The 24239-nt window shown below is 41.9% G+C and overlaps 1 protein-coding gene across 1 annotated transcript; it reads left to right on the top strand.

The window, feature by feature from the left end:
• Positions 1 to 877: 877 nt before the first annotated feature.
• On the top strand, positions 878 to 23646 carry LOC149978693 (myosin heavy chain, fast skeletal muscle-like). Its single transcript, XM_090195008.1, has 41 exons — positions 878 to 1054; positions 2498 to 2543; positions 2677 to 2904; positions 3242 to 3388; positions 3781 to 3937; positions 5015 to 5042; positions 5307 to 5415; positions 5582 to 5674; positions 5838 to 5898; positions 6141 to 6239; positions 6574 to 6677; positions 7083 to 7221; positions 9143 to 9261; positions 9430 to 9579; positions 9674 to 9844; positions 10064 to 10367; positions 10727 to 10791; positions 10885 to 10972; positions 11089 to 11206; positions 11322 to 11445; positions 11943 to 12079; positions 13226 to 13481; positions 13720 to 13962; positions 14291 to 14467; positions 14564 to 14709; positions 14882 to 14972; positions 15275 to 15664; positions 15786 to 15912; positions 16100 to 16218; positions 16871 to 17067; positions 17203 to 17386; positions 17497 to 17662; positions 17969 to 18093; positions 18255 to 18563; positions 18785 to 18988; positions 19121 to 19246; positions 21227 to 21397; positions 22387 to 22491; positions 22588 to 22683; positions 23053 to 23184; positions 23514 to 23646. Exons 3-41 carry the CDS (start codon positions 2689 to 2691, stop codon positions 23532 to 23534), a joined length of 5814 nt encoding a protein of 1937 aa, XP_090051134.1. The 5' UTR covers positions 878 to 1054; positions 2498 to 2543; positions 2677 to 2688; the 3' UTR covers positions 23535 to 23646.
• Positions 23647 to 24239: the final 593 nt, after the last annotated feature.

The raw sequence follows: 24239 nt of genomic DNA, 5'->3' as shown, positions 1-24239 counted from the left end.
ATAGTGAGTGTTGCAACCGAGGACAGACGATTTGTATGTGCATCAGCTCTTGGCAGGTTCCTTTCTGTGTGCTTTTGTGGCCTACCACTTCGCGGCTGAGCAGTTGTCGCTCCTAGAAGTTTCCACTTCAAAATAACAGCACTCACTGTTGCTCGGGGAAGCTCAGGCAGGGCAAAAATTTGATGAACTGACTTGTTGGAAAGGTGGCATCCTATGACAGCGCCACGTTGAAAGTCACTGAGCTCTTCAAGTATGGCCATTCTACTGCCAATGTTTGTCTATGGAGATTGCATGGTGGTGTGCTCGAATTTATACACCTGTCAGCATTGGGTGTGGCTGAAATATCCGAATCCATTCATTTGAAGGGGTGTTCACATACTTGTGTGTATGTTTATATATAGTTTACCTAAACATTATATTTAACAATTTTAAAAGCTGTTACTGAAAGCCTAAATGTTTCTGTTCTAGATTTAAATCTTAATTTAATATGGTTCCACCAGGGTGATAAATCAAAGTGAGCAAAGCACGAGGTAACGACCATCTACATCACAAGCATGAGGTGAGGAGACAGTTCCGATGTGTTTACAAGCTAAACAATATAAATAACAGGTGAACGTAAATATAAAGTTGTTGATGAGGATTAATGCCACTAAAATGGAACTAAATAAGGTCAGATTAGATTTAATGAAAACTATTTCAGGATATTGGGGCAACATGGACTCCACTACAGTATTTGAGAGTCAGTGGTAGTCACATTGGAATCAATTAGATTAATCAAACTTTTGATATTGATATTATTAGTAATGAAATCTCATTTATGTTAATTCATTGAAATTCAATTTGGAGACAAACATTAACAAGTCATGTCATGGGAGAGTGGTGCTCCTGGAAGTGGGAGGTGCTAGTGAGACACAGACACACAGAGGTCTCTCAGTCAATCCATGTCCTTTCCCAGAGTGGTCCATAATTAACTTTTGCCTGGTTGGCACTTCCAACCAGATATAAGGAGGCTGAGGCCCCAGCATCCATAAGTCAGATACCTTCTTCCTCTGTGGTAAGACCTCTACACCTCCTTAGATTTTTAAATGCATCTCGTCCTTGCACTCAGCATCTGAGGCAGTAGCTAACTGCACTATTTGAATTGACTTCTGTAAGATTTAACAATATTAAATCAAGTGGCATTACAAATAATGTTGTTTTATTTATGTGTTTTACATAAAATCTGAGACTTTCATTTACAGTCAGAAGTGGTGCTCCTGCACTTGAAAGGGTGTTCTAGAATGTAACTGGGTTTTATGGGAATTTATTTGAATTCCTGACAGAATGTGTAGTAAATTGAGTTGGTGTTCTAGAATGTAACTGGGTTTTATGGGAATTTATTTGAATTCCTGACAGAATGTGTAGTAAATTGAGTTGGTGTTCTAGAATGTAACTGGGTTTTATGGGAATTTATTTGAATTCCTGACAGAATGTGTAGTAAATTGAGTTGGTGTTCTAGAATGTAACTGGGTTTTATGGGAATTTATTTGAATTCCTGACAGAATGTGTAGTAAATTGAGTTGGTGTTCTAGAATGTAACTGGGTTTTATGGGAATTTATTTGAATTCCTGACAGAATGTGTAGTAAATTGAGTTGGTGTTCTAGAATGTAACTGGGTTTTCAGGGGAATTTATTTGAATTCCTGACAGAATGTGTAGTAAATTGAGTTGGTGTTCTAGAATGTAACTGGGTTTTATGGGAATTTATTTGAATTCCTGACAGAATGTGTAGTAAATTGAGTTGGTGTTCTAGAATGTAATTGAGTTTCACGGGAATTTATTTGAATTCCTGACAGAATGTGTAGTAAATTGAGTTGGTGTTCTAGAATGTAACTGGGTTTCAGGGGAATTTATTTGAATTCCGGACAGAATGTGTAGTAAATTGAGTTGGTGTTCTAAGATGTAACTGGGTTTCAGGGGAATTTATTTGAATTCCTGACAGAATGTGTAGTAAATTGAGTTGGTGTTCTAGAATGTAACTGGGTTTCAGGGGAATTTATTTGAATTCCTGACAGAATGTGTAGTAAATTGAGTTGGTGTTCTAGAATGTAACTGGGTTTCAGGGGAATTTATTTGAATTCCTGACAGAATGTGTAGTAAATTGAGTTGGTGTTCTAGAATGTAACTGGGTTTCAGGGGAATTTATTTGAATTCCTGACAGAATGTGTAGTAAATTGAGTTGGTGTTCTAGAATGTAATTGAGTTTCAGGGGAATTTATTTGAATTCCTGACAGAATGTGTAGTAAAGTGAGGTGGTGTTCTAGAATGTAACTGGGTTTCAGGGGAATTTATTTGAATTCCTGACAGAATGTCTGGATGTGTAGAAAATGAAAGTTACCAGTTGCACCTGTAGTTGAATTTGACATGTAATGATTGAGTTAAATGTTTTCTATTTCTTTAGGGGTTCAATGACAAGGCTTTAGACTTGTGGGTTTTCACAACACTCTCATGTTTCACAGGGTCCTCCAAGAAGTACACATTCATCTGTAGGAGGGGGAAAAGAAGGTGAGACATGGTTTCAGTCTTCACATAAAAAGTGATGAGAATATTCTGTTAGAGATACCGCTCACCTAACTCTGTTGACTGGGGAGGAAGCACCACAGAGTCAATCATGTTTCTTGTTTCATCTCTTTCCTAGTTATCCGTCACCATGAGTACGGACGCTGAGATGCAAGTCTACGGCAAGGCTGCCATATACCTTCGTAAGTCTGAGAAGGAGAGGATGGAGGCACAAGCCGCACCCTTTGATTCAAAGAACGCGTGCTATGTGACAGACAAGGTGGAGCTGTACCTTAAGGGTCTGGTCACTGCCAGGGCCGACGGGAAGTGTACTGTAACAGTCACGAACCCTGACGGCAGTAAGGAGGTAAGTCTGATCTGAAAAGTATTCAAGTTCAAGTTTGTGCAATCACTCTAATTCTTGAAAAGTCAACTAAATGCAAAAACCAACTTCCAATGTTTTTTGTAAGCAGAATATAAACTTCAAAGACATACATTTTAATGCTGCTATTTAAAAATGATATGTAATTTCTCATGTTGACTAGTCAAGAATCACCATGTATGTGTCAGTGGGTGATAACTAAGTAGTTGGATTAAATGTGGATATATATTTTTTAAATGATTAATCTTGTATTTAATGAGCAAAAAACATTCAGTCATGTCCACTTTGATCTGTGTGTAATCTAGATTTCTGACTGTTTCAGGAAGGAAAAGAGTTCAAAGATGCAGACATCTATGAGATGAACCCCCCTAAGTACGACAAGATTGAGGACATGGCCATGATGACCTACCTGAATGAAGCCTCTGTGTTGTATAACCTCAAAGAGCGTTATGCAGCATGGATGATCTATGTAAGAAACCTGCACATACAAAGACACACATACATGAACATAATAAATACACACATACATTAACATAATAAATACACACATACATGAAGATAATAAACACACACATACATGAACATAATAAACACACACACATGAAGATAATAAATACACACACACATGAAGATAATAAACACACACACATGAAGATAATAAACACACACACACATGAAGATAATAAACACACACATACATGAACATAATAAACACACACATACATGAATGGTAGAAACCAAAACATATCAATACAGTAGACCCACATCAGTATACCAAAGTACACCCACATCCTCACATAAATCCAGGTAAATGTCAATCTGACTTTGTTAATCTCCTAAATTAATTATTCTTTCATCCAGACCTACTCTGGGCTCTTCTGTGCCACGGTGAACCCCTACAAGTGGCTCCCTGTGTACGACGAAGAGGTTGTCAATGCCTACAGAGGGAAGAAGAGGGTGGAGGCTCCACCCCATATCTTCTCTGTCTCTGACAACGCCTTTCAGTTCATGATGATTGGTACGATATCTCATGGATGGATGGATGGATGGTTGTGATGGATGGATGGATGGATGGATGGATGGTTGGATCAATCAATCACATTTATTTATAAAGCCATTTTTACATAAGCAGATGTCAGAAAGTGCTTATACAGAAATGCAGCCTAAAACCCCAAACAGCAAGCAATGCAGATGTAGAAGGAAAAGCCTGAAACCCAAGACACCCTAAGAAAAAACCTAGAGAGGAACCATGCTCTGAGGGGTGGCCAGTCATTTTCTGGCTGGAGATTATAGGAGTATATGGCCATTAAGGCCATACAAGATGTTCAAATGTTCATAGATGACCAGCAGGGTCAAATAATTATCACAGTGGCTGTAGAGTGTGCCATAGGTCAGCACCTCAGGAGTAAATGTCAGTTGGCTTTTCATAGCCGAGCATTCAGAGGTCGAGACAGCAGGTGCGGTAGAGAGAGAGAGAGATAGGGAGAGTCAAAAAACAGCATGTAGCACATCAGATGAACAGATCAGGTTTCCATAGCCGCAGGCAGAACAGTTGAAACTGGAGCAGCAGCACGACCAGGTGGACTGGGGACAGCAAGGAGTCATCAAGCCAGATAGTCCCGAGGCACGGTCCTAGGGCTCAGGTCCTCCTCCGAGAGAGAGAGAGAGAGAGAGAGAGAGAGAGAGAGAGAGAGAGAGAGAGAATGCTTAAGTTCATACAGGAACCAGGAACTAAGACTAGAATTTCACTGGACTTAAAGGTCGAGACCGAGTCGTCGTCTTTCACGTGGATAGACAATCCATAAAAATTGAGCTCTATGGATGTCCATAAGTGTACATAGATCTCAAAGTCCATAAGTGCTAATGGATGGATGGATGGATGGATGGATGGATGGATGGATGGTTGGGTGTAAAATCAAATCAAATCCAATTCAAATATGCTTCAGAGTTTTCTCATCTAGGTTAGAACAGTTTGCTGGGAATGTCAGATTTCAGTTTCCATGAATGGAAAATGTTCCAAAATTAAATTCATGCGCATGCAATAATACCCATAATGTTGCTTGAGTATGATAAGCAATATGTTTTTTGGTTCCAGATAAGGAGAACCAGTCCGTCCTGATTACGTAAGTTGTTTACTAAAATGTCACTTGAGAAAGTGTTTCTATTGTAATAAGTTGTGTCACTTAATGTGATGAAATACATGACATTGTGGATGGATTAGAGCATCAGGTTATGTGTAATAACGAGTCGATGAGAAGGATTATTTGTTAAAGACTTATGTCAGAACACAGGTTAACAGTGTATTTTTCTATGCTATTTCTTAGTGAAAGCCAATCTGACACTCAAACATGTAACTAAAACCCCTCTTTCTCTGTCATATAAACCAGCGGAGAATCCGGTGCAGGAAAGACTGTCAACACCAAGCGTGTCATCCAGTACTTTGCCACCATTGCAGTGTCTGGTGGCAAGAAGGAAGCAGACCCCAACAAAATGCAGGTAGGTTGTTCTTATGTTTGACTTTTAATCACATTTCAGTTTGGTTTTCTGAGCAAACTTTTTTTCCAGCTGTGAATCATGTTTCAAGAAATTTGTTCAAGTCATAGAGAAAAACAAACTTTACCACTTTTCCAGTTTCTGAGAAACGTGTGTTTGTCTCAATCAGGGGTCTCTTGAGGATCAGATCATTGCAGCTAACCCTCTGCTGGAGTCTTACGGTAATGCCAAGACAGTGAGGAACGACAACTCGTCTCGCTTTGTAAGTATGAAGGGCATACTGTGGAAGTTACCTTATATTGGAAAAATATTCCCTATAGTGATGTTAACAACTGTCCAACAAACTGTAACATTTAAAGAGGTCTATCAAAGTAAAATGTTTATTTATTTGTTGACCTATTTCTAACCCCCATGCTCTACTACAGGGTAAATTTATCAGGATTCACTTCCAAGCTGGCAAACTGGCTAAAGCTGACATTGAGACCTGTGAGTTGGTTTTGATTGTTTCTCAATGCTTTAGTAAATGTACACAGATTATTTTTAGGAGATCAAATCATCAAATTTGATTTCATCTTGTGTTTTTTTCTCTCTCTCTCTCTCTCTCTCTCTCTCTCTCTCTCTCTCTCTCTCTCTCTCTCTCTCTCTCTCTCTCCCTCCCTCTCTCCCTCTCCCTCTCCCTCTCTCTCTCTCTCTCTCACTCGCACTCGCACTCTCTCTTTCACCCTCAGACCTGCTGGAGAAGTCCAGAGTGTCCTTCCAGCTGCCTGATGAGAGAGGCTACCACATCTTCTTCCAGATGATGACAGGCCACAAACCTGAGATAGTTGGTACGACAAAGTAGAGTTTTAGGGGAAATTATTCCCACCCCCATCTGTGGAACTTGTTAAAAATATTCATAGTCCACACTAATAATACCATTACAATGATTACATCCAAGGTAACAAGGCATCTAGACATGGGACAGGTCTTTGGGAAATATCTATCAAGTAAATCACTGTGATGCACTAGTCCACAAGTCTCAGTCTCCTCTTTATGCTATTCATTATATACTACATGTATCATTGAGTCCATCTATTGAGTCAAGGAGGGAGAGATACTGTAAAGTTAGAACAGAAGAATTCTAAGAGATTTACCTGACAAGCTGTTCTCTGTTGTCCACAGAATTGGCGCTCATCACCACCAACCCCTACGACTTCCCCATGTGCAGCCAGGGTCAGATCACTGTGGCCAGCATTAATGACAATGAAGAGCTGGATGCCACAGATGTGAGTCAAACAAAGGGTTAACCAATCTCTAGATAGGGAATGGGTAGGACCACCATACACACTGAATGTGGTGTGAAATTCCAACTTGGTGGCAGCTGGGAATGTTCATGTATGTTTAAGTTTGATTCTAAATGCCTTGTGTTAGTTAAGCATGTGCCTCAAGGAACTCTTCATGCCTTCACACTTCGCCTTGAGGCACATACATGTAAGACATTCACAAGAGAGCGCCACTAAGTGCCCTGTGGAACTGTGTAAAACTCATTTTGTGCTGCCATCTACTAATGTGTTGGCCAAGAGTCAAATCTATCCATCCCATTTGTTCTGCAGTGAGCAGCACAGAACTGTAGTGTAACTGACCAAACTACCGTTCAGTTCATCTCTGTTGTACTTCCTCTTTAATGCCAGGATGCCATTACCATCCTGGGCTTCACTAATGAGGAGAAGCTTGGAATCTACAAGCTGACAGGAGCTGTAGTGCACCATGGAAACTTGAAATTCAAGCAGAAGCAACGTGAGGAGCAGGCCGAGCCAGACGGCACAGAGGGTGAGTCCCACTCATAGACAGTGCCACATGAAAGTGTAATGTAAATGATCATTATTAACGGTGGTTCCTGCATGTAACCAATACCTTCACAAGGTTTACTTCTCTCAAAGCCTGAGACCTTGAAACTGAGATACTCCTCTTGGTTCCCGGAGCAACGTTTTAGGCGTACTGCCAAATTGCTTATACAGTGATAGTGAGTACAATCAGTCACTCGCACGAACCCAACAGAATTGGTAATAAGAAAAAGCGGCATTGATCTGAAAACACACAAACATAAAACGTTCCAGCACATTCCCTCCTTTTATCACTTCCGTTATAATTATTGTAACATGTTAAGGTGAGCATTCGATTATGGTTTTAAACTAGGAAAGGAGGTTGTATCAAAATACTTCTATAAAAGTAAGTGCAATCAACACATAAAATTACACTTTATGACACTTTATGACACTTTATGACACTTTATGACACTTTAACTTTATGACACTTTATGACACTTTATGACACTTTATGACACTTTATGACACTTTAACTTTATGACACTTTATGACACTTTATGACACTTTGACACTTTATGACACTTTCCTTTCAAACCCTTCATTCTGGGTTGTACAATCTAACTTATCCTTATTCCAAAGGTCTAAAACTTTTAAAACCATTGTAGTTGAATGGTTTAACTTAAGACCTTCCTTTTCATACAGGTACACACATGCTTCATTACATAAGTTCATTTATGGAAACATAATACACGACAGGGCAGAACTGGAGCTATATATAGTATATTCATATGATATTTCTAGCATTAACTTTGTCGTTGTCTTATACTGTCGCCAGTGGCATGTTAGTGACACATCAGTATCTCAATTTCTAGTCTAAATTACTAAATAACATTTCAAAGTGTGCAGACCCCCACAATCAACCTAATACCCCCAAATAAACCATTTTGGACAATCCTAAATCAGTTGCAGGTAACGGTTGACCGCCCCCTTCTCCCTCCCAGCACTCATTCTTCTGGCGTCTCTTTGTTTTCTTCTTAAGATAGCGTAGCAGTTTATCCTCACGATGGTACACATGGAACTCATGCCTGTCAATGTGGATGGCCCTTGATAATGTCCCGATTTCAATATCCCCAAGCAGATGAAACTCTCACCTGAGAATCACAACTGTTCAAACCATTTGAAATGTCAAAGAGAATTACAACTGTTTGCAAATTGGCTTATGCTCCCCCTATCATATCGGCAACCTCATGGCAGAGTTACAAGGTCAGGGAGTCAGAGAACAGCAGACCAAATCTGGTGAGATGTGTATTGAAGTCAAACAACAACAGCAATACACTACTTACTAGCATTTACCAGCATTTACATATTATACTGAAATCTCACCCAGTGTCTCTAGCCTTTGAGTGATCAGGCCTCACCAGAAAGTCAGAGCAAAGGTCATTCAACACCATTAAGTGAGTGTTCTTTCGCCTTTCAGAAGAACACGAGTTATCAGTTTCCTTCAACTAGGACATCTTTCCTAGTAGGAAAACCCTCTCAATCACTACTGCTAATACACATGGATCACTCTCAAACAATGTTCTGCTTTTACCCCTATTGTAAGGTTGAGAAACAAAACAAACATGATAACTTTCTCCTCATTGGAAGGCATTGTTTTCATTTTAGTCTAACAATGTTACTCTTAATAAAGAAGGATTAGTTTACATTGAGTGTTCGTCTTTAGTGGAGAATTTCCATTACAAAAGTCATGCAGGAGAGTTTTTGGAAACCAAATTCCAAACTCCAGAAATTATTTCAAATGATGAATATGGGAGAAAATCAAAACCTAACTCACAAAAAAAGTTATCCAGACTATTTTGTCAGTGTGACATCAGAAACAAGCGATCTAGTGTCACTGAGTCTGTTGTTGTTGGTTCTCTCTCCAGTGGCTGATAAAATCGCCTACCTGCTGGGCCTGAACTCAGCTGAGATGTTGAAAGCTCTGTGCTACCCCAGAGTGAAGGTCGGCAACGAGTATGTGACCAAGGGACAGACTGTGGCTCAGGTAAGACTGCCAAACACAGCATCTAAAATGTTCTGAGCACCGAAATTATTTTGGGGATGAGTGCATTGCTTTTTTAAAATTGTGATGCTGTTTATCCCAAGGTCTTATCACCTTATCACCAGACATGGTCAATAGCTAATGTATTAATTTGAGGTATTTTCATTGCAGGTTAATAACTCAGTCAGTGCTCTGGCCAAGTCCATCTATGAGAGGATGTTCTTGTGGATGGTCATCCGTATCAATGAGATGTTGGACACCAAGAATCCAAGGCAGTTCTATATCGGTGTGCTTGACATTGCCGGGTTTGAGATCTTTGATGTGAGTATGAGACCAGAACAAGACAATTAGTTCTGATTGAGATGGATTACAACCTTGTATGATGAAATGATCCCTTTTAAAATTTCATCAACAGTACAACAGCATGGAGCAGCTGTGCATCAACTTCACCAATGAGAAACTGCAACAGTTTTTCAACCACACCATGTTCGTCCTGGAGCAAGAGGAGTACAAGAAGGAGGGAATTGTCTGGGCCTTCATTGACTTCGGCATGGACTTGGCTGCCTGCATTGAGCTTATTGAGAAGGTAAGATGTCTGTGAAGATTGTAATGGACCGCAAAAGCAAAGATCATAGTGAGCCCTGTGTGAGACATTATCACAGTGGTACAACGTATCTGACTGTTGAGAACTTAATATGTTTCCTATTATTTGATCTGTAATCTGCAAATAGAATGTTTACTAAAGGAATGAATGTGATCCTAAATGGAAATATCACTAATTTGATATACATCTCTTTTCTTAAAGCCATTGGGCATCTTCTCCATCCTTGAAGAGGAGTGCATGTTCCCCAAGTCTTCAGACACTACCTTCAAGGACAAGCTGTACGCCCAGCATCTTGGCAAAACAAAGGCGTTTGAGAAGCCCAAGCCTGCCAAAGGCAAGGCAGAGGCCCACTTCTCCCTGGTGCACTACGCCGGAACTGTGGACTACAACATCACTGGCTGGCTGGAGAAGAACAAGGACCCCCTGAACGACTCAGTTTGTCAGCTGTACGGGAAGTCAGGAGTCAAAATTTTGGCTGCCCTGTATCCACCTCCCCCTCCTGAGGGTAAGACTAGCATCACGTCACAATATTTAATTAAGCGCTAGTTACAACTCAGACCCAAATGTTCTTTACAGGTCTTAGAATGTATCACAATTTCTCAACGTTTATTACTAGGTTGATTTACTCATAGACTTGGTTAATTTAATCATGTAGTAGGTCTTATTTAACATAATCTCATTGGCAGCATTTGCCTCTAGATAAGTGTGAAGTTAACCAGAGATTCTCTGGTTTATAATTAGTGTGTTTGCTGAAGACAAGACCACTCTAGATTTCTTACATACTCTTTTTATTATTCTATTTATTCCACCCGCTCTAGGAAATGTACTTTTCTAGTTATCTTTTACTTTCCCCCATTTAAACAGATAAAGCCAAGAAAGGAGGCAAGAAGAAGGGTGGTTCCATGCAGACTGTGTCCTCCCAGTTCAGGGTGAGCTTTTGAAATCTGCATATTCAGTCCTTTAAAAGGTGCATTGATTAACATAAATGATGTCTGAGAAAATGGTTTGTAACCCTCTTACAGGAGAACTTACATAAGCTGATGACCAACTTGAGGAGCACTCATCCTCACTTTGTGCGCTGCCTGATCCCCAACGAGTCAAAGACTCCAGGTACAAGAAATATTGAGTTAAATATGTCATCTTATCAGTACAGTATCAGTAACCTCAACAATCCCAATCTTTAACCTGTTTATTAGTATTAAAAGAGACTTGTTTTGTTTTACCAGGTCTGATGGAGAACTTCCTGGTTATCCACCAGCTCAGGTGTAATGGTGTACTGGAGGGTATCAGGATCTGCAGAAAGGGCTTCCCCAGCAGAATCATCTATGCTGATTTCAAGCAGAGGTACACAAACATAAATGCACACAAGCTCACAGATCTCCTCCAAGGATAAGCTTACCTTTTACGTAATATAACCAACCTACAACTGCACATATGTAAATAATCTATCTTTATTCAGGTACAAAGTACTGAATGCCAGTGTCATCCCTGAGGGCCAGTTCATGGACAACAAGAAGGCTTCTGAGAAGCTGCTTGGGTCCATTGATGTGAATCACGAGGATTACAAGTTTGGACACACCAAGGTCAGTCAAATACCCCCCAGCAACTTCTGACTGGAGAGATTTTATATGGTTTAATGGGTTTAAATTATCATAGAAGTTGTGTTTTGACAACTATGTTGTCAACTATGTTTAAAATGTTAAACCTCTCAACTTTACCATATAAAATCTCTCCAGGTGATCTATCCATCCTTTTGTTCTTTCTTCTTCATTTAACTAATGGAAAAGGTGGAAAAACATTGTAGTGTTTTTCTTCAGTCCTTCATCACAAGTATAGAAGAGAATCTAAACTCATTATCATGTACATTGTGTTAGAGTGGTATGGCTGCAGTTATCTGCATCTGTGTACATTATTAATATACAACTGTACAATAACTAACAACTTAGAAACAACCTATCCCATGGTTTGTTTGTAACAGTTGCAAAGCTTATGTTTAAATCAATCTAGTGGTGTTGTTCCCCTCTTTTGATTCAAGCCTTTCTATCTGTGGTTCCATTGACCATGTTAACCTGTGTCTCAGGTGTTCTTCAAAGCCGGTCTGCTGGGTGTCCTGGAGGAGATGAGAGATGAGAAGCTGGCCTCTCTGGTCGGCATGGTCCAGGCTCTCAGTCGTGGATTCCTCATGAGGAGAGAGTTTAGCAAGATGATGGAGAGGAGGTGAGGAATAGTAGACATCTTGGCAAAGCTTTCTGTCAACCACCTGTATCTAATGCATTATGATTACATACTATATATGCTGTGAGTTGTTCAGAATGAGAAAGTACATCTTCTAATGGTCTACTAAAGCTTATGGGTTAATTAATTTAGTCCAGAAATGGATGTAGCAACTAAGGATTCTAGCTTTATAGCTGCAGTTTGGGATTTGGCTGTTCAATTGTCATTTAAATGTGTGGTATTTACCTTTTAATTCTTGAAGAATATAAAATGCATCATGAGCTTAGCATAACCTGTCAGTCCTAGCATCTAGTCCGCTATCTGTGAATTTAGGAAGCCCCCTTCCTCAGCTGTAAACAAACAGTGGCAGGTGGTTCTGTTTTGTTGTTCATCTAATCCCATCATCTAATCACTCACCATGTAAACAAACAGTGGCAGGTGGTTCTGTTTTGTTGTTCATCTAATCCCATCATCTAATCACTCACCGTGTAAACAAACAGTGGCAGGTGGTTCTGTTTTGTTGTTCATCTAATCCCATCATCTAATCACTCACCGTGTAAACAAACAGTGGCAGGTGGTTCTGTTTTGTTGTTCATCTAATCCCATCATCTAATCACTCACCATGTAAACAAACAAAGACAGGTGGTTCTGTTTTGTTGTTCATCTAATCCCATCATCTAATCACTCACCATGTAAACAAACAGTGACAGGTGGTTCTGTTTTGTTGTTCATCTAATCCCATCATCTAATCACTCACCATGTAAACAAACAAAGACAGGTGGTTCTGTTTTGTTGTTCATCTAATCCCATCATCTAATCACTCACCATGTAAACAAACAGTGACAGGTGGTTCTGTTTTGTTGTTCATCTAATCCCATCATCTAATCACTCACTGTGTAAACAAACAGTGGCAGGTGGTTCTGTTTTGTTGTTCATCTAATCCCATCATCTAATCACTCACCGTGTAAACAAACAGTGGCAGGTGGTTCTGTTTTGTTGTTCATCTAATCCCATCATCTAATCACTCACTGTGTAAACAAACATTGGTGGGGGGGGCCATTTTGTTGTTCTTCAGGTCACAGAGTGTAGCTTTAAGCATGTCACTCACCATGTCACTCACCATGCCACTCCATCCTTTCTGTCGACCAGAGAATCAATTTACGCCATCCAGTACAACATCCGCTCATTCATGAATGTCAAAACCTGGCCATGGATGAAGTTGTACTTCAAGATCAAGCCCCTGCTGCAGAGCGCTGAGACTGAGAAGGAGCTGGCCAACATGAAGGAGAACTATGAGAAGATGAAGACAGATCTGGCCAAGGCTCTGGCCACAAAGAAGCAAATGGAGGAGAAGTTGGTGTCCCTGACACAGGAGAAGAACGACCTGTCACTCCAAGTCGCATCTGTGAGTGAACAACTACCCTCATATGGACACATTTACATACACATGAATACACACACACACACACACATATGAACACACTGTAAAGTATGTTGCTGGCTCACACATGTTTAATGCCCATGTTATATATTGTATATATTTCATGAATGTCTATTAATTTGCTCTGACCTTTTTGACTAAAGTGTATATTTTGATACAGGAAGTTTGGTCGCTGAATTTTTTTCTCCTGTTCTGAAATCAGGAAGGAGAGAGTCTGAACGATGCTGAGGAAAGGTGTGAGGGGCTCATCAAGAGCAAGATCCAGCAGGAGGCCAAACTCAAAGAGACGACCGAGAGGCTGGAGGATGAGGAGGAGATCAATGCTGAGTTGACTGCCAAGAAGAGGAAGCTGGAGGATGAGTGCTCTGAGCTGAAGAAGGACATTGATGACCTGGAGCTCACCCTGGCCAAAGTGGAGAAGGAGAAGCACGCCACTGAAAACAAGGTCTTGTGTCTTGCCATAGACAGTCTAACCAAACAATAATCAACTCAAAACATAGCATAACAGAAATGGAATTCAAGTTGTATTGTGGGTGCAGGAAATATTACGACACAACAGGGTAATTTCAGTTGTGGGGTACTTCCAACATTCATTGCATGTTCTGCTCCCCTTCCATTCAGTACACTGGCAGGGTGAACACTGACATCTAGTGTTGAATCTATAGTACAGTCAATTTTGATGAATTTTTTTATCTAAATGAAATGAATGCAACATATATTAAACTAAATCTTCCCTTTATGGTGAAGTATAATTATGTTGTGGCCATTTACAGGTTAAAAACCTGACAGAGGAGATGGCGTCTATGGATGAGAGTGTTGCCAAGCTGACCAAGGAGAAGAAAGCCCTCCAAGAGGCCCACCAGCAGACACTGGATGACCTGCAGGCAGAGGAGGACAAAGTTAACACTCTGACCAAGGCCAAGACCAAGCTGGAACAGCAAGTGGACGACGTGAGTGGAGTTTGACATTTTGGCCATGATAGTATGTAAGATTAAATTATCTTCAGTTGTTTAGATTTTAACAATATATGTGTTTTTATCTTCTAGCTTGAGGGTTCTCTGGAGCAAGAGAAGAAGCTCCGTATGGACCTTGAGAGATCCAAGAGAAAGCTGGAGGGAGATCTGAAACTGGCCCAGGAGTCCATAATGGACCTGGAGAATGACAAGCAGCAAGCTGATGAGAAAATCAAGAAGTAAACACAAACAAATGACTACACTATTAGCTGCTATAATGGTTGTTCTTGACTAATTATTGTAATTATGAATTAGCATTTGATTCAGTAAGGAAAGTGAATGGTATAATACTCTCCCTTTACACTATCGAACCAAAACCAACTCTGCAATTTACCTGTTTGTGTTTCTTAGGAAGGAGTTTGAGACCACCCAGCTCCTCAGCAAGGTTGAGGATGAGCAGTCTCTGGGAGCTCAGCTGCAGAAGAAGATCAAGGAACTCCAGGTACAGTACAGGATATAAGCTCCAGTACAGAAAAGCACAGACTTGAATCATTTCCTGAAAAACATTCTTCTGGTAGCACACATTTCCAGGTGGCTTCTGACAGCTGAGTAGGTTGGAAGATGGTGGTTCTGAACATTGTGGTTCTGGTTCCTGCATGGGACACTGTCTACTGAATATATTAGTGTAACTGGGTTTTTATTAAACACATTTATGCAAAATATACATACTATTATTATTTTGTGAGGTTCAATTGTTTCAACTGTATTGTAGTGTTCATCCCCCTGCTCCTACCCCTGTTCTAGGCCCGTATTGAGGAGCTGGAGGAGGAAATTGAGGCTGAGCGTGCTGCCAGGGCTAAGGTTGAGAAGCAGAGGGCCGATCTCTCCAGGGAACTTGAGGAGATCAGCGAGAGGCTGGAGGAGGCCGGAGGCGCCACTGCTGCTCAGATTGAGATGAACAAGAAGCGTGAGGCTGAGTTCCAGAAGCTGCGTCGTGATCTTGAAGAGTCCACCCTGCAGCATGAGGCCACAGCCGCCGCTCTGCGCAAGAAGCAGGCCGACAGTGTGGCTGAGCTCGGGGAGCAGATCGACAACCTGCAGCGCGTCAAGCAGAAGCTGGAGAAGGAGAAGAGCGAGTACAAGATGGAGATTGATGACCTCTCTAGCAACATGGAGGCCGTCGCCAAGGCTAAGGTGAGTAGTGATGTTTTGATCAAGCAGTGTTGAGGGGGGTCAACTACATTACCATTCAAGTGACCTGAAGTTGACAGGAGTCACATATATAACGTAATGATGGAACATGTTTCACTAACAGGGCAATCTGGAGAAGATATGCCGTACTCTTGAGGACCAGCTGAGTGAGCTCAAGACCAAGAATGATGAGAATGTTCGCCAGGTCAACGACATGAGCGGACAGAGGGCCAGACTCCTGACAGAAAATGGTACCATCAACAATGAACAACAAGCCAATGCTTTCCTTCAGCAAATACAATACCGTGTTGGGGGCTGTATCAACATAATTTATACTGCACAATTCACCACCTAACATTGCCCTATGATACCTCAGAATATATTTTCAATCTTAGAAAACAGTGACCCTATTAACAAGATGTCCCTCTGTCCCTGCAGGTGAGTTTGGTCGCCAGTTGGAGGAGAAGGAAGCACTGGTGTCTCAGCTGACCAGAGGCAAACAGGCCTTCACCCAGCAGGTGGAGGAGCTGAAGAGGGCGGTTGAGGAGGAGGTCAAGGTAAGGGACCCAAAAAGGACTCCAAGTCCACAGAGTTTATACCTATATCTTCATATAGACTGTGACTATGCCACCCTCTGAGACTCCAACCGTCTCACCACCCTGAGAGAATTCTACTGTCTCTCCACCCTCAGAGACTTCTACTGTCTCTCCACCCTCAGAGAATTCTACTGTCTCTCCACCCTCAGAGACTTCTACTGTCTCTCCACCCTCAGACTCCTACTGTCTCTCCACCCTCAGAGACTTCTACTGTCTCTCCACCCTCAGAGACTTCTACTCTCTCAACCCTCAGAGAATTCTACTGTCTCTCCACCCTCAGAGACTTCTACTGTCTCTCAACCCTCAGAGAATTCTACTGTCTCTCCACCCTCAGAGAATTATACTGTCTCTCCACCCTCAGAGACTTCTACTGTCTCTCCACCCTCAGAGACTCCTACTGTCTCTCCACCCTCAGAGACTTCTACTGTCTCTCCACCCTCAGAGACTTCTACTGTCTCTCAACCCTCAGAGAATTCTACTGTCTCTCCACCCTCAGAGACTTCTACTGTCTCTCAACCCTCAGAGACTCCTAATGTCTCTCCACCCTCAGAGACTTTTTTCCATAATTTGTTTGACAATCTCGCTAATTATTCTTTGCCTTTCTCTCTCACAGGCTAAAAACGCACTGGCCCACGGTGTTCAGTCTGCCCGCCATGACTGTGACCTCCTGAGGGAGCAGTTTGAGGAGGAGCAGGAGGCCAAGGCAGAGCTGCAACGCGGCATGTCCAAGGCCAACAGTGAGGTGGCTCAGTGGAGGACTAAGTATGAAACTGATGCCATCCAGCGCACAGAGGAGCTGGAGGAGGCCAAGTGAGTCGCACGCAACAGAAAAACTCAGATATGGTGTGGATGGTGAGGGTGGTAGGGGGCTCTGACAAAATGTTACATCAATATGTATTGTAACATATCTTTCACACCATAAAACCGACCTCTGTTGTCCTATAGGAAGAAGCTGGCCCAGCGTCTGCAGGATGCTGAGGAGACCATTGAGGCGACCAACTCCAAGTGCGCCTCCCTGGAGAAGACCAAGCAGAGGCTGCAGGGAGAGGTGGAGGACCTCATGATTGATGTTGAGAGAGCCAACGCATTGGCCGCCAACCTCGACAAGAAGCAGAGGAACTTTGACAAGGTGAAAATGAATTAACCTATATTTTTTATCAATTGTATAATTCTTTCTTATTTCTAATTTAATAACGCTTCATCTATGACTTCTCATGAAAATTCCATGGATTCTCCTAGGTTCTGGCAGAGTGGAAGCAGAAGTATGAGGAGGGCCAGGCTGAGCTGGAAGGAGCTCAGAAGGAGGCTCGCTCTATGAGCACTGAACTCTTCAAGATGAAGAACTCCTACGAGGAGGCTCTGGATCATCTGGAGACTCTGAAGAGAGAGAACAAGAACCTGCAACGTGAGCATTTGAGAACAGTTCTATTTGGCTCATATTTGACTAGTGTTTTGAAAATGGAGGGAACTGTAATCATCAACTTTAGTTTTACAACATTTCAGAATTGTTATATACAGTGTAATTTGTATATATTTTACTTGTAATCGGTATTCCTTTGAACATTCCAAATAAGTGGTCGGCGATTCGATTTGCAAGATCCAATGAAGAGCTATTAATTAATTTACTGTTAATATGATTTAATGTCAAATTCAGCACATTGGAATATCCACTGAAACCCCCCAAGTCTAATCTTCTCGTGTGTGTGTGCAGAGGAGATCTCTGACCTGACTGAGCAGATCGGAGAGACTGGCAAGAGCATCCATGAGCTGGAGAAGGCCAAGAAGACCGTGGAGACAGAGAAGTCTGAAATCCAGACCGCTCTGGAGGAGGCTGAGGTACAAACTACAGCTGTTTGATGGGGAAAGCAGTGTTAACTAACCAATGCCAGCTATAGTGAAATACTCTCTGTAATGGAGTTCTTTGTAGTCATATATATTTAATTCCTACATCCTACATGTATTGAACACAATTGGCCTGACTGCTTCTGTTTGTCAAGGGAACACTGGAGCACGAGGAATCCAAGATTCTGCGTGTGCAGCTGGAGCTGAACCAGATCAAGGGTGAGGTGGACAGGAAAATCGCTGAGAAGGACGAGGAGATGGAGCAGATCAAGAGGAACAGCCAGAGGGTGGTTGACTCCATGCAGAGCACCCTGGACTCTGAGGTCAGGAGCAGGAATGATGCCCTGAGGGTGAAGAAGAAGATGGAGGGAGACCTGAACGAGATGGAGATCCAGCTGAGCCACTCCAACAGGCAGGCCACTGAGGCCCAGAAACAGCTGAGGAATGTCCAGGGACAGCTCAAGGTAAAGGGACTGGGACATCAGGTTCAAATACATGAACATGGAGAGGGATTTGTTTGTGAATCTGTGGAAAATAATAGAACAGAGGAATTGAATAGAGTGAACAATGTGCTGTAGAAAGTTAGGGATACTGGGTAAATTCTTCCCATTGAACATTTCTATCACCCATCCTATCACCTCTACTTCCACAAGTCCTAATGAACGTATGTCATTGTGAACCCCAGGATGCCCAATTGCACCTTGATGACGCCGTCCGTGTCGCAGAAGACATGAAGGAGCAGGCAGCCATGGTGGAGCGCAGAAACGGTCTGATGGTGGCTGAAATCGAGGAGCTGAGAGTTGCTCTGGAGCAGACAGAGAGAGGCCGCAAAGTGGCTGAGACTGAGCTGGTAGACGCCAGCGAGCGTGTTGGACTGCTGCACTCCCAGGTATCTGAAAGCCATTTCTAATGAAACTCAACCAAACAACAAGTTTCAACACATCTTGCTTTAAGAGTTTCCTTATTTCAGCATTGTAAGTTCTCTTGAGAGTCAAACAAATCATCTTGTTTAATCTTCCAGAACACCAGCCTTCTGAACACCAAGAAGAAGCTGGAGACTGACCTGGTGCAGGTGCAGGGAGAGGTGGATGACATCGTCCAGGAGGCCAGGAATGCAGAAGAGAAGGCCAAGAAAGCTATCACTGACGTGAGTCCTTGAATTACATCATCTTGATTTGTTCCTAAGGTCCAATGGTAGCTGAACTGGTTAAGAACAACAAAGATCTTAGAGGGATGTCATGATTGGTGCCAATTGGTGCATAAATTAAACACCAATTTATGCATCACGTTGAAACGACCAGTTAGGAACCAATATACACAGGCAGTTAGGAAAGCAAAGGCTAGCTTTTTCAAACATAAATGTTCATCCTGTAGCACAAACTCCAAAATGTTCTGGGACACTGTAAAGTCCATGGAGAATAAGGGCCTCTCCTCCCAGCTACCCACTGCACTGAGGCTAGAAAACAATGTCACCACCGATAAATATACGATAATCGAGAATTTCAATAAGCATTTTTCTAACCCTACCCTATTCTATAGCCCTGCACCCCCAACAGCAACTTGCCCAATCCTCCCCCATTTCTCCTTCACCCAAATCCAGATTTCTGATGTTCTGAAAGAGCTGCAAAATCTGGACCCCTACAAATTACCCGGGCTAGACAATCTGGACCCTATCTTTCTAAATTATATGCCACAATTGTTGCAACCCCTATTACTGGCCTGTTCAACCTCTCTTTTGTATCGTCTGAGATGCCTAAAGATTGGAAAGCTCCCACGGTCATCCCCCTCTTCAAAGGGGGAGACACTCTAGACCCAAACTGCTACAGACCTATATCTATTCTACCCTGCCTTTCTAAGGACTTCATAAGCCAAGTTAACAAACAGTTCACCGACCATTTTGAATCCCACAGCACCTTCTCCGCTATACAATCTGGTTTCCGAGCTGGCCATGGGTGCACCTCAGCCACGCTCAAGGTCCTAAACGATATCATAACTGCCATCGATAAGAGACAATACTGTGCAGCCGTATTCATCGACCTGGCCAAGGCTTTCAACTCTGTCAATCACCACATTCTTATCGGCAGACTCAACAGCCTGGGTTTCTCTAATGACTGCCTCGCCTGGGTCACCAACTACTTCTCAGATAGAGTTCAGTGTGTCAGATCGGAGGGCCTGTTGTCCGGACCTATGGCAGTCTCTATGGGGGTGCCACAATTCTCAGGCCGACTCTTTTCTCTGTATACATCAATGATGTCGCTCTTTCTGCTGGTGATTCTCTGATCCACCTCTACGCAGACAATACCATTCTGTATACTTCTGGCCCTTCTTTGGACACTGTGTTAACAAACCTCCAGACGAGCTTCAATGCCATACAACTCTCCTTCCGTGGCCTCCAACTGCTCTTAAATGCAAGTAAAACTAAATGCATGCTCTTCAACCGAAGAGGTTGGCTCCAGGTCATCTATAAGTCTTCGCTAGGTAAAGCCCCGCCTTAACTCAGCTCACTGGTTACCATTGCAGCACCCACCCGTAGCACGCGCTCCAGAAGGGTTATTTCACCGGTCATCCCCAAAGCCAACTCCTCCTTTGGCCGCCTTTCCTTCCAGTTCTCTGCTGCCAATGACTGGAACGAATTGTAAAAATTCACTGAAGCTGAAGTCTTATATCTCCCTCACTAACTTTAAGCATCAGCTGTCATAGCAGCTTACCAAACACTGCACCTGTACACAGCCCATCTGTAAATAGCCCACCCAACTACCTCATTCCCATATTGTTGTTTATTTTTTGCTCCTTTGCACCCCAGTATCTCGACTTGAATATTCATCTTCTGAACATCTATCACTCCAGTGTTTAATTGCTAAATTGTAAATATTTCGCCCCTATGGCCAATTTATTGCTTTACCTTCTAAATCTTACTACATTTGCACACACGGTATAAAGACTTTTCTATTGTGTTATTGACTGTACGATTGTTTTTCCCATGTGTAACTCTGTGTTGTTTGTGTCGCACAGCTATGCTTTATCTTGGCCAGGTCGCAGTTGTAAATGAGAACTTGTAAATGAGGACTCTCAACTCGCCTAACTGGTTCAATAAATGTGAAATAAAAAATAAAAAATTATTTTCCAGGCAGCCATGATGGCTGAGGAGCTGAAGAAGGAGCAGGACACCAGTTCTCACCTGGAGAGGATGAAGAAGAACCTGGAGGTCACAGTCAAGGACCTGCAGCACCGCCTGGATGAGGCTGAGAATCTGGCCATGAAGGGAGGCAAGAAGCAGCTCCAGAAACTGGAGTCCAGGGTGAGTTACCAGCAGGGTGGATTAGGGTGGATTGAAAGACAGTTTGCTGGAAAAGTATTTGATAATGTAAAATACACAGGAGAATTATGTAATGACTTTCTCTCATTTAACCCACCTAGATCAGGAGTTCCCAAATGTTTTAGCATCAGGGACCCCTTTATAATATCAGAACCCAACTCGTACTTTAGAGTGAGATATAAATATTATCCACACAGATTTACTATGACTTCAGCAGTGCATGGTCGGAATAATCAGGTCTTGGCCCCTGGGAAAGAACATTTGACAGTCCCCTCTCTTGGCATCAGAGGGAATATTTTCCCGTTTTAAAGCATAAATTACAGTGCAATTATGTTCAAAACAAAAACATTGGGAACATGTTACTCTTATGTTATGGAATTGAGAAGAATTGGAGCCAAGACCTTCAAATAAAGTCAAGATATACAAATGTATTTATCTAGTTGTTTCATTTAAGCTTGGCGAACTTCGCGAGCCCCAATAAAACAAGCAAACTCGTAATATTAAAACAGGCGAGTGGCGGCCTCTATTGGCCATACTGGTACTGCAACATGCACGACAAAATCGGTCAAATAAAAAAAGAGTCCTATATATTATAACTACAAGAAGAATTATTATTATTATATATATTTTTTTTAAACAATTGTTGGAATAATGTGCCTACCAGTATCCCTGTGAGCCTCCCAGGCCCTTGTTGTACATCTAAGGGTTAGGAACATAAACAGTGGATGAATAATATTACATTGTATTGGACCTTCTAATCTTGTTCCACAGATCCTTGGTAGTTTAAATCTGTTGTTGCTAGCAATATTCATGAACAAATTTAAATGTAAATTCCACTTTGGGAACCACTTGGAAAAGAACATAATGAAAGACAACAATTGTGCCTCCTTGACTGGGTAAAAGACTCTACCTCTGTTTTACAAAGATTTATTTCACCACCTCAAATGCCTACATGTATTTGTTCCACAAAGGTGCGTGAGCTCGAGACTGAGGTGGAGGCTGAGCAGAGAAGAGGTGTAGACGCAGTCAAGGGAGTCCGGAAGTATGAGCGCAGAGTCAAGGAGCTCACTTACCAGGTAAGAGAAAGTGCATTCTTTACACTCTTGACACTAACACAGAGAGGTTTGTGTATAAAACTATACTGACACTGATTCTTTGATGTTTTCCCAAAGACTGAGGAGGATAAGAAGAACGTTAGCAGACTTCAGGACCTGGTAGATAAGCTGCAGATGAAAGTGAAGGCCTACAAGAGGCATTCTGAGGAAGCGGTGAGTCACTGACAAAACTTCATGTCCATACAGTTTGACGGGTTGCTACAGCAACAACACATGAGTCAACAATGACAATTGACAGTGCAAGTAATGCCTCCTATTCGTTACCAACTTAAAGGAGGTGGAGTTGAATATGAATTTGCTGCACCAGGGGCTGGTCTAGTGATCGTGCTGGAGGCAGTGGTTTGATCCCCTGTTCTGCCACTCACTTCCTCTGCTGTATCATCTAGCTCCCTGTATACATTGTTATCCTAAATCTTGTATTTTATTTTTTAAATATCTTTAAAAACAGAACATTAATTTGTTGCCTGAAGCTTCAAACTTTAAATGCTGATTTTCTGCTCTCCCTCTCTTTTCCTCACCCAGGAGGAAGCAGCAAACCAGCACATGTCTAAGTTCAGGAAGGTTCAGCATGAGCTGGAGGAGGCTGAGGAGCGTGCTGACATCGCTGAGACTCAGGTCAACAAGCTCAGAGCCAAGACCCGTGACTCTGGAAAGGTACAGAACTGCTGCTAAACCTGTACCTGACTCATGTTCAGATATGACCACATCAACACCACCTATGATTCAGTCTTCTCAGAAGTAAATACAGACCTTTTACACACAAATGTATTTAAGATCTCTAAGAAGAACATTCCAGGTAAGGCTAAAAAGGAAGGTTAGATCTATCCATATATTTATCATGTTCATTGTTATTACTGATCCATTATATTCTATCCATATATTTATCATGTTCATTATTATTACTGATCCATTATATTCTATCCATATATTTATCATGTTCATTATTATTACTGATCCATTATATTATTTATTTCTTCTTACAGGGAAAAGAAGTTGCTGAATAAACAAGACCAAAGTATTGAAGATCAAAGTCTTACCATTTTCCTGTGTTGCATAAAATATGATTTTCATGGTGAAATGTTGAGCATTGATTAAAAACATGTGGATCTACATACACTTCCTTTGTGACTGTGGACTTATTACTCAGCAAACAACTTTTTAATACCATAATATATTGTACTTTAATTAAAGGAGCGAGCAAAGAGGTAACTTTTCTTGAGGGATGAGGGATGAGGGATGAAGGATGAGGGATGAGGGATGAAGGATGAGGGATGAGGGATGAAGGATGAGGGATGAACCAGGTGAGGCAGTCATTGGAGAAACCAAGGCCGTTGAGTCTGCCGATAAGAATGTGGTGATTGACAGAGTCGAAAGCCTTGGTTAGATCGATGAATACGGCTGCACAGTATTGTCTCTTATCGATGGAGGTTATGATATCGTTTAGGACCTTGAGCGTGGCTGAGGTGCACCCATGACCAGCTCTGAAACCAGATTGTATAGCGGAGAAGGTGCTGTGGGATTCAAAATGGTCGGTGAACTGTTTGTTAACTTGGCTTTCGAAGACCTTAGAAAGGCAGGGTTGGATAGATATAGGTCTGTGGCAGTTTGGGTCTAGAGTGTCTCCCCCTTTGAAGAGGGGAATGATCGCAGCAGCTTTCCAATCTTTGGGGATCTCAGATAATATGAAAGAGAGGTTGAACAGGCTAGTA

Source organism: Oncorhynchus mykiss, chromosome 13 (assembly GCF_057628025.1).
Source record: "Oncorhynchus mykiss isolate SJ-2025 chromosome 13, ASM5762802v1, whole genome shotgun sequence".
Lineage (NCBI taxonomy): Eukaryota > Metazoa > Chordata > Actinopteri > Salmoniformes > Salmonidae > Oncorhynchus > Oncorhynchus mykiss.
Note: the sequence above shows the minus strand (reverse complement) of the source record. Positions and strands in the feature narration are given on the sequence as shown.

Bases quoted from the DNA above. Each gene is read 5' to 3' on its own strand.
- LOC149978693 (XM_090195008.1), top strand. From the start codon at position 2,689: ATGAGTACGGACGCTGAGATGCAAGTCTACGGCAAGGCTGCCATATAC. The intron at 6,240-6,573 runs GTACGACAAAGT...TGTTGTCCACAG, and splicing joins CCACAAACCTGAGATAGTTG to AATTGGCGCTCATCACCACC. The intron at 9,580-9,673 runs GTGAGTATGAGA...TTTCATCAACAG, and splicing joins CCGGGTTTGAGATCTTTGAT to TACAACAGCATGGAGCAGCT.